The sequence below is a fragment of the Rhamphochromis sp. 'chilingali' genome, assembly GCF_963969265.1.
Source record: "Rhamphochromis sp. 'chilingali' genome assembly, chromosome: 9".
NCBI classification, from domain to species: domain Eukaryota; kingdom Metazoa; phylum Chordata; class Actinopteri; order Cichliformes; family Cichlidae; genus Rhamphochromis; species Rhamphochromis sp. 'chilingali'.
The window spans coordinates 12,783,036-12,797,897 of record NC_137936.1 but is presented as its reverse complement, the minus strand read 5'-3'; the positions used below and the strand labels follow the sequence as shown (position 1 = coordinate 12,797,897).

At 43.0% G+C, this 14,862-nt stretch overlaps 1 protein-coding gene across 2 annotated transcripts; it reads right to left on the bottom strand.

Moving 5' to 3' along the window:
- Positions 1 to 453: 453 nt before the first annotated feature.
- On the bottom strand, positions 454 to 12,900 carry ubap2a (ubiquitin associated protein 2a). Of its 2 annotated transcripts, XM_080891098.1 has the most exons (27): positions 12,753 to 12,900; positions 10,813 to 10,950; positions 10,429 to 10,506; positions 10,153 to 10,263; positions 7,877 to 8,039; positions 7,709 to 7,789; positions 7,562 to 7,625; positions 7,114 to 7,211; positions 6,886 to 6,944; positions 6,720 to 6,790; positions 6,408 to 6,567; positions 6,023 to 6,293; positions 5,596 to 5,900; positions 5,164 to 5,390; positions 4,674 to 4,959; positions 4,245 to 4,284; positions 3,947 to 4,121; positions 3,625 to 3,676; positions 3,019 to 3,337; positions 2,805 to 2,896; positions 2,639 to 2,689; positions 2,432 to 2,525; positions 1,937 to 2,353; positions 1,730 to 1,834; positions 1,589 to 1,656; positions 1,310 to 1,501; positions 454 to 1,207 (listed from the first exon to the last, which is right to left on the bottom strand). In XM_080891098.1, the coding sequence occupies exons 2-27, from the start codon at positions 10,906 to 10,908 to the stop codon at positions 1,112 to 1,114; spliced, it is 3,771 nt and encodes a 1,256-aa protein (XP_080747224.1). In that variant the 5' UTR covers positions 10,909 to 10,950; positions 12,753 to 12,900; the 3' UTR covers positions 454 to 1,111. The 2 variants fall into 2 exon arrangements, with proteins under 2 accessions (XP_080747224.1, XP_080747223.1); XM_080891097.1 differs by having other exon boundaries at positions 1,310 to 1,656.
- Positions 12,901 to 14,862: the final 1,962 nt, after the last annotated feature.

Sequence of the window (14,862 nt, the reverse complement as noted above, 5' to 3'; positions counted from 1 at the left end):
CTAGTTTTTGGCAATTATGTGCAGAGGCTAACTGAAGCTTAATCATAACTTAATGCAAGAAGAAAATCTGATTTACTCTTGTCTATAGATCTTCAGCATATTAAATTTTTAGGTCTGAAACAACTGCAGTGTGTATTTATACAGGGTGCACTTTTGTAAGTGCAGGTCTGGACAGTGGCAAAACCGTTGTGGACTTTCAAAGTTGCTGAAAGTCAAAACAGAGTGTGGCCACTGTGTTGTAAGATCAGTAATCTATTTAACAAGGAACAAAAATGCTTAGTTTCTGCTGAACTGCTTCAAACGGTGCCGATACCCATACTTCCTGTTAAATGTTAGCCCTGAGCAACATTGTTTGATTACACATCAACAGTCCTTTGTTGTCATACTTTCCAAGTATCAGTCTGAATTCATAACCTCCAAGTGTAGTAAGCAAATACTGATGCCAGATCGATAGAAACTGTTCATTAATTTTAATTTGGACAACAAGGATTAAACCAATGTTAAAATGACATCAAATCCAAGGCCTGGCTGGTCAAGCCAACCAACTAGTAAGAGTCAGGGAATGAGAGACAAATGGAAGGAAACGGGGTAAAAGAAAAGTAGCTATCAACTCAAGTCACCCTCAATATAAGGATTCACAGATGCGGGAGACCAAAGTTACAAAAAAAATATTTCTTCTAAAATTAAAAAAAGGCTTTTGCCATGAAAATGATGGATATAATCTATGTACATCATTCTCAGTTCATGTATGCATACAAAAAAAATCCACATCACAAGATGCTTGTGTTCAAGTATATTCACCATCTTCATCTCCATGATTTAGCATTCTCATCTTTCCATTATTTTGAAATAAAATGTCCTTCAAAATAAAAAAAATGCAGAAAACCACATTTTATGTCCTACCAATACATATATACTGTATAAATACATACATAAATATATTTTACATACAACAGCCATAAATTTGAAAAGGGGATATACAGAGCAAAGGGGAGGGGGGTGGTGGTAGTGTGTGTGTTTTAGCTTGTGTTGTAAATCGTTTGTCCCTCTATGATCTTGTCAGTCAGATATACTGGTGTGGTGCACGCACACATCACAGGTGTAGTCGTTCTCAGTTGGCCCAGTAAGGGGAGCTGCCGTAGCCCGACTTGTTGACTTGGCTCTTCTGCTGCAGGCTACTGGACTGGCCGCGCTGGCTCGGACCACCCTGAACATCAAACATAAATAAACAGGTAAACATCCCAAAACAGATAAACATGTATGAAGTGACAAAGATGAAACCCAGGAGACTGCTGGGAAGTATCTGTACCTGTCCATCCTGAGCAAGATGGTGGTGCAGCAGCTGTGAGTGTGGTTGCTGGTGAGGCAAGATGTGGAGGAATGGGGCAGGTGCATAGCCTCCAGGAGCTGCTCCAGGGTTCAGAGGCCCTGGACCCCCCAGCGCTGATGGCAGAGTGAAGGGAGGAGGGGTTCCTGCATGGAAACCCTGCTTATCAAAAGACTGCAGATAGAGAAGAGATGATTTATTAGTAAAGGCACAAACAGCACAGCAACACAACAGGGTGGGTGTGCAGCTGACATTTGTCACCTGGGTCTTATTGTAAACACTTCCACTGATGTCTGGCACACCGGAGTTACTGGATGTCACTGAGACCCCTGGTAGAAAAACAGTACAATTAAAACTTGGACTTTAAAAATTCAAATTAGCAACAGTGTCTTTTCTTTGTACCTTTCCCGGGGCCAGTAGCAGCAGATTTGGCTTGTGCCTGTGAAGAGGAGTTGTACCCTTTACTGTATTCCACTCCCGCCGGCCCTGCTGTCAGCTCTTCGTACCCTGGAAAAGAAAACATCTTGTCTCATCTTGTCAAACAAATCACAGTAACAACCCTGCTCGAATTGCCAGTGCTGACAGGCATTGGCATCGGTTTTTAGGAACCTGAGCTGAAGGTGTGCTGGCCATAGCCGCTGGGCTGCTGCTGTGTCTGCTGCTGGAAGGGGCTAGCCGAAGGGTTTCCCAGGCCGAGGCCCATGCTGTGCTGCTTGGCCGAAGCTGGTCCTGGCCCTCCAGGAGGAACAAACATGGTGGGGCCATATTGGAAGGTAGCAGCACTAGGTACGGCACCGGGCACTCCAGGGTAGTAAGGCAGGCCTGTGTAGCTGTAGCCTGGCGGCAGAAAGGCCTGCTGACTGCTGTGGTGCTGTGGCTGGCCCTGGGGCTGAGGCTGGGCCTGAGGAGGCTGAGGCTGCGCCTGGTTCTGTCCTTGGCTCTGAGCCTGGGGAGGCTGCGGCGCCGCAAGGCTTGTGGGGGGAGCTGGGGAGGTGGAGTCATTCCTGCCAAACTTTGTGACTTCACCTAGCAAAAACAGGAGAGAAGTCAAGTGAGAATAAACACCGGATTTTAGGATTTCAGCCAAGAGTTAAGGTGCTTTACCTGAGTAAGGGTTGTTGGCAAGGCTCCCGTCTCTGCCGGAAAGAGTTGCTGCGGGGCCAGGGAATGTTATTCCATAGTAATCCTGCAAAGAGGGCTAAAGGAAGAGAAGAGGATCAGGAGAGGATCCACGACAACCTAAAAATCTGAACAAGCACTAAAGAGATGACAAACAAAGAGTTGTCCCACAAGCGTAACAATTCATCTCACCATTGGCAGTCTCGACTGGAGCATATGCAGGTCCTCATAGCCATAGATCTGCTGTGAGGCACAAAAAACAAGAAGGCTCAGTCACACATCCTACAGAATACTGCATGTGTAAATACAAAAGCCCAAGCACACAAAAGTGACTCTGGATCTTAGAAGGTCTACTTACTGGGTAAGCAGGCAGCAGCCCCCCCGGGCCCATAATGTACTGGTTGGGCAGTAGAGGAGGCACACCCTGGGACAGGTTAGGAGGAGCTTTACCTGTCAATACAATAACACACATTTACTTTAATGTACATCTAAGGGCTCCAATTAGAGCCACTTAAAAAGGTGGTATCATGGAGCCAGTGGTATAGGTGAAAACAATGCCCTTAATGCATTACCAGTGGAGGAGGAGAGCAGGGGTGTAGTCCTTGGAGCAGAGAGGTTGGATGTGGCAGTAGCTCCATTGGAGCCAAGTCCCAGTACTGTACTGCTGGTGGCGGTAGCAGCTGAGTGAAGTCCGCTCGTACCAGCAATACCGCCAACTGTGCTGCTCATGTTGTTGCCCATGCTGGGCATGTTGGACAGGTGGCTGATGCTGCTGCTACTGTTGCTGCTGTTGTGGGCTGAGTGGAGTGCTGAGGCTGTGGGTTGGGATGACGTGTAAGAGCCAGATGAGGGAGCCAGAGAGCTCACATTGCTGCTGTCAACACTGGTGTACTGTAGACAAAGAAACAAAAGAAGTGGCTTGAATTGAAGTAGTTCTATTCGATTTATTCTGCAGATTTCATTTCTTAAGGCATGCTGCCTATACTGGTTATTAAACTGGAGACACCCAGATGGCAGGGGGTCCTTTACCTAGGATCCCCTCCCCAAATAATCAAGACATTTATGCTTTTAAGCCTACTTTGGCTTTATTTTTATTAGGACTTTGGCACATCAGCCTGTTATAATTCCATGTTATTAAGCTGCAGAGGAAATCACACAGAGAACAAACAGGTACTTACAGTGTGAGAGCTGGAGCCCAGAGCTGAAACTGAGGAATGACTGCTGACGTGACTGCAGAGGGAAGGCACAGTGGAATGTGTGATCATTAGCAAGTGTACAAGGAGGCACTACAAGTCAAGAGGTTGGTTTTTTGTTCGTTTGTTTTGTTGTTGTTTTTTTAAAGATGACACACTGAGAAAAAAAAAAATCTTTCAACCATTTGGAAGAAACAGCAGGCAGATGGTAACGGGTACCCAAACAGTATGTATTCTCTTTCGGAGTAGGGAACACAAATGTCTAAATTAAAGCTATACTAAGTTACTGTGTGTGTAAGTGTGTCACCTGTTGAGTGAGTTGAGTTGGCTGACTGAGGGCAGGTCCGCTGCCAGGCCGGAGAGCGTGGTGGAGCTGTGTGGAGGCATGGTAGACGGTAAATGGGAGGAAGGAGCTGAGGCGCCGTTGGTGCTGATGTTCATAGACGGTGACTCTGGTTTTGGTGTAGAAGAAGCTGATGAAGCTGAGATTGGGAGTACATAATCGTGTAAATAACCTGAATGAGCTTAGCCAAATGAAGAATGTTGACATTTGTAAAGAGCAACAAATATGCATTCAACTGACCAATTAATCAAAAGTAACTCACTGTCCAGAGCAGCAGAAGTCCTCACACCATTCAAACCGTTCTGGTGGTAAGAAAATATAGAGCAGCTGTGTTTTCATTCACTGATAACAGATAAGAACGTTTACAGCATCTACAAACACACTGTATCAACAAAACTTGAATTCAATTCAGAGTTGACATTATTTGGCAAGACAGTGGAAATCAACCCTAAACAAATTTATCATGTTTGACAGGAAGTTAGTATGAGACTGAGCAAATGACTCATGACCTGTAATTTCTGAGTGACACTGTTTTTACAACAGGAAGTAATACTGTCTGGTTGCGTTGATGACCAATGACCTCAAAGATAGAAAATGGTCAAAGATTAATTTATCCCCCCTCTCCATTCAAAGATTACCACCTTTGAGGACAGATTTTGTGAACTACTGCTCATTAGTCCCTTTTACTCACCATCACTGGCCCCGTGGCCTCTTTGTTCTGAGAAAATGCCAGTCTTGTGTGAGGGGGCATGGTCCCATCATAGCTCCCCCCCACCGTGGAGAAGGGAGATGAGGAAGGTACAGAGGCGGAGGTGGTTGAGGTTGTTGAAGAGGAGGAAGGAGTGTTGGTTGAGCTTGCGGTCCCTAACGATGAGGAGGTGAGACTCGGCAAAGCCACTGTGGAGGAGTGATAAACTGGCTCTGATGAGGTGAGGGGCAAAGACAGGGCCACCGAGAGAGGGCTGCCCAGTGACTCACTGCAAGGCACCAAAATGAAAAGTACAGATAGGTTGACAGTTTAAAACTTTATGTACCATTTTCCATTCTGAGTCATCTATGATTAAATCCATCTTTTACACAGTATCTGACATACACAGTGTTTTGGGGATACATCTTGTTAAATGCGTCGCTCTTGCATTGTTTTAGAAAGATTTAATAAGTGATCAGAGGCGACACAGTACCTGAGCGGTTTAGAGTACAGGCTCGTCTGGCTCTGTGCCCCCGGTCCTGTTGCAGGTGGTGCTGAGGCAGGGGCCGACGCGGACTCCCTCGATGCTGCACTCACGCAATTATCCACGACTCCAAATTCTGGCAACGCCGATTCCGAGCCAAAGTCTAGCGCTCCAAACTGGAGGTTCAGTCCAGGAACATCTGCTGAGCCTGGCATCTCTACTGCAGTGGATGGGATCTTTCAGAAAGAAAGTGAAACAAGTTTTAGCACCTGGATATAAAGTGTGTAAAACTGATGACTTTGGTTTGACTCAAAATTAAAATTCTAATAATAACAGCACACTTAAGGATAAAAGAATAAAAATAAAACCCCATGCGGGCCATAAGGTTCGTGAGTAACTAAGTATTTATCTGAGAGCTTAAGGCCATTGCTATCTGTTTACCTTTGACGTGGGAGGTATCCTTCGTTTCTGGCCTTTGAGCTGTACCCGTTGCTGCTGTGTCGTGCTGTTGCCCTGAGGGTCCAGCCCTGCATTCGGGGCAAGAAGTTTAGCACCAGCAGGAGCCATCACCGGGCCTGCCTGTGCTGGAGTGCTGGTGTGTTGGGGAGCAGGCGAGGCTGAAGCAGATGGTGCTTGCTGTTGCGATTGTGGACTCGTCTGACGCGCCAAAGGCAAGGAGGGGCCCGTGTGCCTCTGAACCAGCTGACTCAGCACAAGAGAAGGCTCTGGCTGCAGACCAAACTCACCTGCGGATTCACAACAACCAGAAGGAGCCGGGAACAGATTTGAAATAAGTGAATATAAATGCTTATGTAATAAACAAAAAAGAAAAAAAAAGTGAGCACCACTTTTCCATTTGTACACCTACGGCTGTACTGTGAGGACAGTGAGGTGGTGTTGGATTCTGAAGTCTTCATGTCCCAGCTAGAGGAGGAGGGTGGAGGTACAGGTGCTCCCAGGCCTGGCAGTCGACCAATAGAAGTGTTGCTTCCTTGGCTACTGACAGGAGGGGTTGCCTGGGATGAGGAAAGCTGACCCAAGCCAGGACCCTTCAGCTGTTCCAGTATCTGAGCTCCAGGGCTGGCCTGAGTCCTTTTAGCCTGGCCCAAGTCCCCAAAACCAGCTCCCAGCACTGATGACTGGCACAGAAGAGGAGAAAACAGAGTCATCAATCTTTGTTTCTGGATCTCTGTACAACACATGGCAGATCAAAGACCATGTGACATGAGAAGGAGTGTAGAGTGTATTTTTACCAGAGCAGCATGTGCGTAGCTTGTGCTACTGGTGGCACTGCGGCTGTGGGGCTGCTGCTGGTGATGATGGGAGTTGGTAAAGACCAGACTCTGAGAGGAAGAAGAAGGTGGTTCTCTTGCTCCAACCACAGGCTTCTGCAGCAGAGAAGCGAGGTCCAGACTAACAGACAGAGTCCATTCAGCCAATTAGAAAATATATTACAGCAAAAAAAGAAGAAGAAGAAGAAGCAAAAATTTAATATAACATCTCTTAACAGGAAATTCTTGACCCCCCCCCCGCCCAAGAAAAGTGTAAAATATAAAGTTACGCACCTTTGCCCAGGGGTGATGTGGTTCTCAGCAGCAGGTGCACATGAGGAGGTGAACACTTTGGTCTCTGAGAGCTGCAGAAGGACACAAAGACAGACACACAATTGTTACACCATCAAAACATACCTGCTACTACCAGTCTGTAATGTGTGACACTGTGTCAACTCACACTAACATCCTCACTCCAATCCTCAGCTGCCCAGTCTTCCAAAGTATTCCTCCAGGCAACTAGAGGACAACCAGTAATAAGTGAGAAGTGCAGACAGAATAAGCAGGTGTACAAGAAGCAGTATGCAAACTCTGATAGGGATAACGGTCCTGTCTGCTCTGTGGGCACACACCTGGATATATAAGCCATGAGCTGTTTGTATGTGAATGTGTGTTCTCCTGAGCTCACCTGTTCCATCTGTGCTGTTGTTAGTCGTTGTGTCCCAAACCTCTGTTTGTGTGGTCCCTGTCCGAGCCTCTGAGGTATAGTCAGCAGGATTGAAAGTCCTGGAGAAGATTTAAGGAGACAAATACTGAGACAGACACACAAACACACACACACACACAAAAAGTGGTTTTCTAGTAATAGAAGTAATAGAAAATACTGCCAGATGAGAATGTGCATAGTTACAGGGTTTTAAAAAACCTTAACAACAGGCTTTTTTCCCCCTCCTGGCTGCTTGGCCTTCAGATTTCTGTCAGAATGCATTTATCCTGTTAGTTTCTAAATGAAACATCTTCATTCTCATTGAAAACGTATTAATTTTCACCTAAAACTCTTAGAAGAATGAAACTGTGTGTGTGTGTGTGTGTGTGTGTGTGTGTGTGTGTGTGCGCGCGTGCATGTTCGAGCATACCCCATCCCCTGGGCTGAAAACCTGCTTCCTGTTGGTGCTCTCCCTCGACCTCGAACTCCAGATCCTGTGTGATAGTCACACAAAGGTTAACAACTTACCCTCAAGTGTTCGCTATATTGACAGTGCTGTGTTGGTGCATCTGCTCACCTCTTCCACCTTTGACCCTCCGACCTCGATCCGAGCCTTTGTCCACTGGTGTCACCTCAACACCGTTCTCCTCTGGACGTGCTATGTATGTAGAAACAAAAAAGAAAAGTGACTAACATGAACAGTAGGACAAACAATACTGAAAATTGAAAAACTGAAGTTCCTTACCCTGTCGGCTCCGACTGGCCCCCTTGCCTTTGCGGTTGCCAGTGGCACGACCCTTGCTAGCCTCCCTTTCGCCCTTCTTCTCCCGGTTCTCCTTGTTCTCCTTGCTTTCTGATGGGCCTTCTTTCACCAAGGGCTTCTTCTTTCCCACTGTTTCCCATGAGGTCTGAACACAGAAAAGGATTTTTTTAATTAAACAATGACACCTTAAATAAACAGTACTGGATTAATAACATAATAATAATAATACATTTTATTTCAAAACACCCAAGCAAATAAGAGCAAATAAGACAAGCATAAAAACAGGAAATGAACACAATAACAAAACAAAGTTTAAGAGCATGGAGAAGTTATACAGAGTAGGCTATCTTGAACAGGTGAGTTTTGAGGGTGGACTTAAAACGGGGGAAAGAAGTGATGTTTCTGAGGTCAGGGGGTAAGGAATTCCAAAGTTGAGAGGCAGAGCAACTAAAAGCCCTGCCCCCCATGGTAGTAATAAGACAAAAGGAAGGAACAGGAAGAAGAAGAGAAGAGGAGGATCTGAGGCACCGGGATGGGATGGAGACCTGTACCATATCAAAGAGATATGGTGGGGTAAAACAAGATACCAGCACTGAAGCATTCAAAAGCAGCTTTAATTTAAAAGGAAAAAGGAAAAAAACAAAACAAAACAAAAGATACTGAATAACATTTTATCTGTGATTGCAGCTGCAGACAGCAGCAATTATTATTGTGAATAAAATGAAGGGTATTTTACATCCTTTTCCAATGAGCTACTGATGGCAGACTGCCCAATTTAAAAGGTAACTCCTAGGTAGTGTTTTCAATTGAGGTTTTAGGTATTTTAACCAGCTCTTTAATCAGCTGCTTACAGCCCTCCTTCACCACCACTTAACTGAATTAGTAATCGCAATCCCCTCTTGTTCTTCCCGTCAAATGGAGTGCAGTTAGCGAGTGCTCCGGCTATGCCTGGTTAAACTGTTTGTTTACTTTTGAGTCACACATGCCTTCTTAGGTTGATTCTACTCAATGGTATGTTTTTGCTTCAAGTGGTGAAACAAGTTTGTTGTTCCCACCTTTAGCGGGAACAGTTTTTTTCTTGAGTATTTTGCCAGAGCATTGTGCTTTGTTGGAAGTTACCAAAGTAGTTCCCTTTCTTACTAAAAGCCTCTCACTGTCAGACATGTTTGAGCTTGTCTGCTTGTCCATGCTGGGAAACCTAATTCACGGCGTCCTCATATCACTGGTACCGTGATATGGCACTTTTGTCGTATTATAGCAGATGATATGATATACCACAGGCCTAATGGTAACCCAACATGAACTTGTGTATTTTGCTCCAAGACATGCCATGCCAGATATTAGAGGGCACTGAAAAACATGAAAAAGAAAGCTGCGATGTTGACGATTTTTGACCACCCCTATGCAGTGACGTGTAAATAAATACAATAAATACCAGAACAATTTTCCTTATTGTGAAACTACTCCTACAGCATAAGAAAAATGTTTCAGAAGCATCTCTTTCTTTATGACATAGTGAACAGTACAGGTTTCAGATTACGTAACAATGATAGCATTACAGTAGAGACTTCCAGGTAAGATGGAAAACCAGCTATTTGCTATTTTTGGGCTTCCATGAAAGCAAAAACAATACTGATAGTCGAGCCTGACAGTCTTTCCTCAACATCTGAGCCAGCTGGTATTTTTCAAATCTGCTGAGACGTTCAGACACAACACCCAAGTGCTTGCCAGGCATTTAGTGGCCTGTTTGACCTTGCGCTCGGAACAGAAGACCAAGAAAAATTTTGTACAACAGTTCATGATTTTAAAAAAAAAAAGTCACACAAGTATTCACAGGGACACAGCGCAGCTTAGAGACTGATGTTAGTGGATATGTGCATATCTGACAGAGCTCAGATGACACTACTTAAATTCTATTTTAACCAATAAGGTTCTCTTCAAATCCAGAGCAATGGCTCACACTCCACTTTAAGAGTACATGAAAATTTGAAAGTGACAGTACTGAACATTTCACTATACAGCCTGAGTATACACAATGATAGCAGCTAGCAAACCCTGATGATGCCATTAAATGACACCAAAATGTTCATGTTTCATTTGTTTTAAAGTTTCAGCAACTTTTTCTCAATAAAAGAAAAAAAATACACATCTCAAAAACCATCAAACAGAGGCTGTTATGAACAGTCAAAAGCAGATTAAAGGCTCTATATGTGTACTTTGCATTTATTCAGTTTATTTCACCTAAAGTTGTCATTTACCATGTCTGTGTTGCTCTCCAGGAGGAAGTTGATGGCTCTGCTGACATCCTCATTGCAATCATGGAGCGCAACCATGCACTCATCCTGGTTTTTCCCCGTCACTTCCATCAGCTTGGTTAAAAAAGAAAACATTAGAAAACAAGATTAGTAATGTCAAATGATAAAAACAAATTGCACAATGTAGATTAACGGAAGAACATGAAAACATAGCCTGATTCTCCCTAAGAGTCTGACATAAGCCCCACACAGTCTGACAACTACTTAAGGGTCACTAACCTGGTTAACTTTACCCTCAAAGTCAGCATCATTCTTGTCATAGATCATCTGAGCAAGCCGGATCTGCTCAGCAGTAGCCTGTAACACAGAAACAATTGGACAGCTTTTACCAAGAGAAAAATGAGGAATAAAGTATGTGAAATATAAAGAGAATGAATTCAAATGTTTGTTTTGTTTTGAATTGTCTGAAATCACTTTATATTGTCACAATATAAAGTGCATGATTGTGAAGCTGCAATCAAAACAAAAGAAAATACTTTTCAGTACTGATCATCAGATAAATTGCTTGTCATGGTTGTGTTGGGGTTTGGTTTTTTTTGCTTTTTTTCCTCTTAAAATGTCAGCATTTCAAAGAACTGTGGTTTTAGGTATGCAGTGGCTCACCTGTATTTGTTTCTGTGGTTGTGATGTGTGAGCGGAAGCTGGCAGCGCTTTTTCCCGAGGGCTCCGGGCCTTGTCGCCGCCCAGCGAGCTCATCATATACAGTATATACAAAACTCTGTATGTACAAAATAGAAAAATCTGCAGAAGGAAAACACAACATGTGTTGATGAGTGAACGGAAAGGAAAATAACACTGCAGTTACTGTGTTGCTAGAATAGAGCGTCAGTGTTTGTTTTTATTTTTCTTGAATAAGTCCAAATGCCAAAAGTATGTGCTGTGGGTATACCTAAGCCTTATTGGACAAATATGAATACTCCCCTTATGGAGGCTGTAAGCCCCACAGTTGGCCTGGTGACGCAACAGCTTTGCTGAAAATCTGGGTCAAGGAGGGAAAGCAACCCAGTGTCCTCTTACAAACAGCACAGAACTCTGTGTGTGCAAGGCAGAACAAACACTACACACCCTGACCCCACACCCCTTGCTTTTCTAGACAGTTTAAAGCAAATTTGTTGTACACACTCCAAGCACCAAACTTCTGCAGTGAAATACTGAATTCTTCTCTATACTTCTATAGTCCTGTGCAATATAGATCTTGTTTTACATTGGCACCAGCTAACATGTTTTTAAAAGCACATAGTAAACAGTATCAGAATCACTTCCACAAGGAGGGCTTTATTTACCCATAAGCATACGGCCAATGTGACTTCTCAGTACTCTGTACTGCAACGTTTACCAGTGAATTTTCACTAGTGTCCATCATAAGGACGACTACAGATGTTCCCACTCTCCCACTTTGTTTTATGTCAGAGAACAATAGCAAGTGCCTGAATGACGTTTGCAAATACAAAGCTGCCATTGGCTACTGGACTGAACAAAGCTTAACGCACAAGGACGACCAAGCTTCAAAAGGAATTTTAGCTTTTAAAAAAGCAAGAAAAAATAAATATATTTCTGACTTTGGGAATATATGAAGTATATATAATAAAAATATTTAATAAAAAACTATATGATAAAAATATTACTACATCGCAATTACGGGTATCGACAGTCATGGCCACAAACGATAACAAAACAATAATCCACTAACAGTATTTCGCAATTCCTACTATATTTATGTTGGCAACCAGAAATATCAAATCAGAGACAAGTTCCACGAAGCCCCGTGTTTATACACATTAACTTATATCTGTTTACAAATGTCTAAATTATATTTATCTACAGGTTATTATTCCAGTAACGAAGGAAGCGGAGGGTTGTTTTGAACCAATGCTAACATTAGCCCGCTGCTGTTACTTATATTTCGAGTTTAACAATGAGACACTTTGGTAACGGCTAACATCCCATATCGCTCTTTTAAAAATAAATCAGATTCACGTAGCATCGTTTTAGATTGAATACTGACCGACTTTGTGCCTTTGGTGTTATGGTCCCCTTTGTCCTCGCTAGCAAGAACTGAAGTTAGCTACCAGCTTGCTAACGCTGAGACCGTAGCGTCGATAGTGAGCAAACGATGGAGTGGGATCGCGGATAGCTAACGATGCTATCTAAATCTGGTCCAAGTTGATAGCCAACGGCGGTCTAACTGGCTTCTTTAAGCTTTATAGGCATTTAAAGGTCCACACCGCCATGTTATGACAGTTGCCTTTAAACCAGACGTGCCGCAAACATGTAAACTAGACGCTAACCAAGCTAACAACAAAGGTACACGAAATCTAAAGCAAAGGCCTTGTAGCGAAGCACAATCCCATCCCGACATTGCTCGCCGGGAAACAAGACAACAGAAAAATTGCGAAAAAAACATCCTTCACAACCTCGAGAAAACGAAACAGAAAAGCCAGCGACCCGGTGCGTCACCAAAAAAAGACAACAAGCACGTAATTAAAATACCCGAAAACACACAAACCTGAGTTGAAAATCGCAAGAAAATATGTTTTTATTACCTGCTAACACGCTTCACTCGGCCAGCAGCAGACAGGATGATCACGTGACGCGTGGTGCCGCGGTGGATGCTCATCTCTCGTCTCCAGGTCACAACTAAACTTCTCAGGTTTTACCATCAGCGATGTCCAGCAAAAACGCAGATTTACTGGATTTTTAATCGTGGTGTGCTTTTTGAAGACGCACACAGTTACGTATATCAGATAATGCTATGATAATGTACATAAGTGCAATGATATTTGCCAATCGCCTACACGTTTGACATATTTGTTTATAAGGCATTAATCTCGCCAGAGTGTCAAGTTTACATTATTAAGCTATAACTGAGCGAAAGTGATCAAATGTAAGGCTGGATTTAAGGGCATAAAGCGTCTGCACTTTCACATTGCTTACATCTCTTGCCTGTGTTTCTTTGATTTTGATTTCTCTCCCTCACTTATTATCTGGAGAATTTTCAATTTGCCATTTTTCACAGAGTTAACGTCATCTCTCATTTTTCAGCTAATGTGGAGGCAGAATTCATCCATATGCGCATTTACGCACTGTGCCATGTACGCAAACTGTTCCTCTTTGCAATGCTGTCTTTTAAAGTTAGATTCAGACATCAATCTAGACATACTGTAGATCTTTTTGAGCTCCATTAATTACAGCATTTTGACAGACATTTCACTGCTGAATATTAGAAGAAGAAAGCAAACTACACGAGTGTGGTGTTTTGTACTGAGCTGTATGACTTCACTTATGTTCAATATGGAACGATTTTTGACTGAAAATCTTAAACAGTGCAAATCTTACAAATACACATGAACTGTAAAAATAACTATTACTGGCACAGCAGGTATTTTGGTGGTTGGCCTTATTGTATGTGTAATTGTAAGAGTTTCCCTTTAACGGCACAGAAATTTGAGAGGAAAATATTTAAATGACTCACACAACCCTTATTTACTGGTTTGCTGCACACTGCCTAACACTCAATTTAACGCTGAAAGAAGCAGATGTTACTTTGTTTGTGATATTCGTCAAAGCTTGAGAGTTCATTTCTTTTTAATGAGAGGGGGAAATGTTATCAGAGTGCGTAATTGTGACAGGTTGATAGCTGTGAACACAGTGCTAAACCTTTGCTCTGTCCTGTAACACTTCACCTAATCCAAACGCTGAGTGTTTACAGCTGTCTCCCTTTCTGCCCTTCATTAATAATACCCGTAGGTTACTTTAGCCTGTTTACTTTAGTTCTCGCCTACTTTAATTCAGAATTCAAACGTGTATGCATGTCTCAGGAGTGCGCACAAAGAGCAATTTACATGTACTTTGTTGTTGTTGTCTGCTTTTTTTTTTTTTTACTTCTCTCTGTCACACCCATAAATACCGTCAAAATATAGCAAATATGGCAAAGTTTGACTGTGTTAGTGTGTTGGATTAATGCATCACTCTTAAAATATGCAAAATTGACTTCATAAGTTCCATCAGCCTCACACAGCCTGTAGAAAAACAAGAGCATTGTGTATTTACGCACAGTAACAGGGGGCTCAGGATCTGAGGGTAAATAATCCCCCCCATATGAACATGTCCATTCTTCATTGGTGACTCTCTCAAGTTCCTCCTGATTTGACAGTCTTCTGGCATGGACCTTGGTCTTCAGTTCATCACACATATTCCTTCTTTCTTGACGAGATTCCTAGTTCCAGACTGACTAAAGCATCTCCACACCATAATACTCCCACCATTGTGTTTCACTGTGGGGACGGTGTTCTTTGGGTTGCTTGCCCTTCTTTCTCTAAACATCAGCAGCATTTCTTTGGCCAAAGGACACACTTTATACTATGCATAATCTTTCTCTAGATTGACCTTAGCATACTTGAGTCTGGTTTGAAGGTGTCTCACCTGCAGAAGTGGAGTTTTTCTTGGTCTGCAACCTCGTAGTCCAGTCCTTTGCAGGGTTCTAGTGACGGTTTTCCTTAAAGCTACAATGCCTGACTTGGCTAAGTGACTCTGGAGTAAAGGTAAGAAAGATGCTAAAACTTGAAGTAAAACTTAATGTACAGTGAATAACTGGAATAAATGTCAAATATATATAGGAGCCTTTATTTCACAATCATAGCCAACAAATGAACA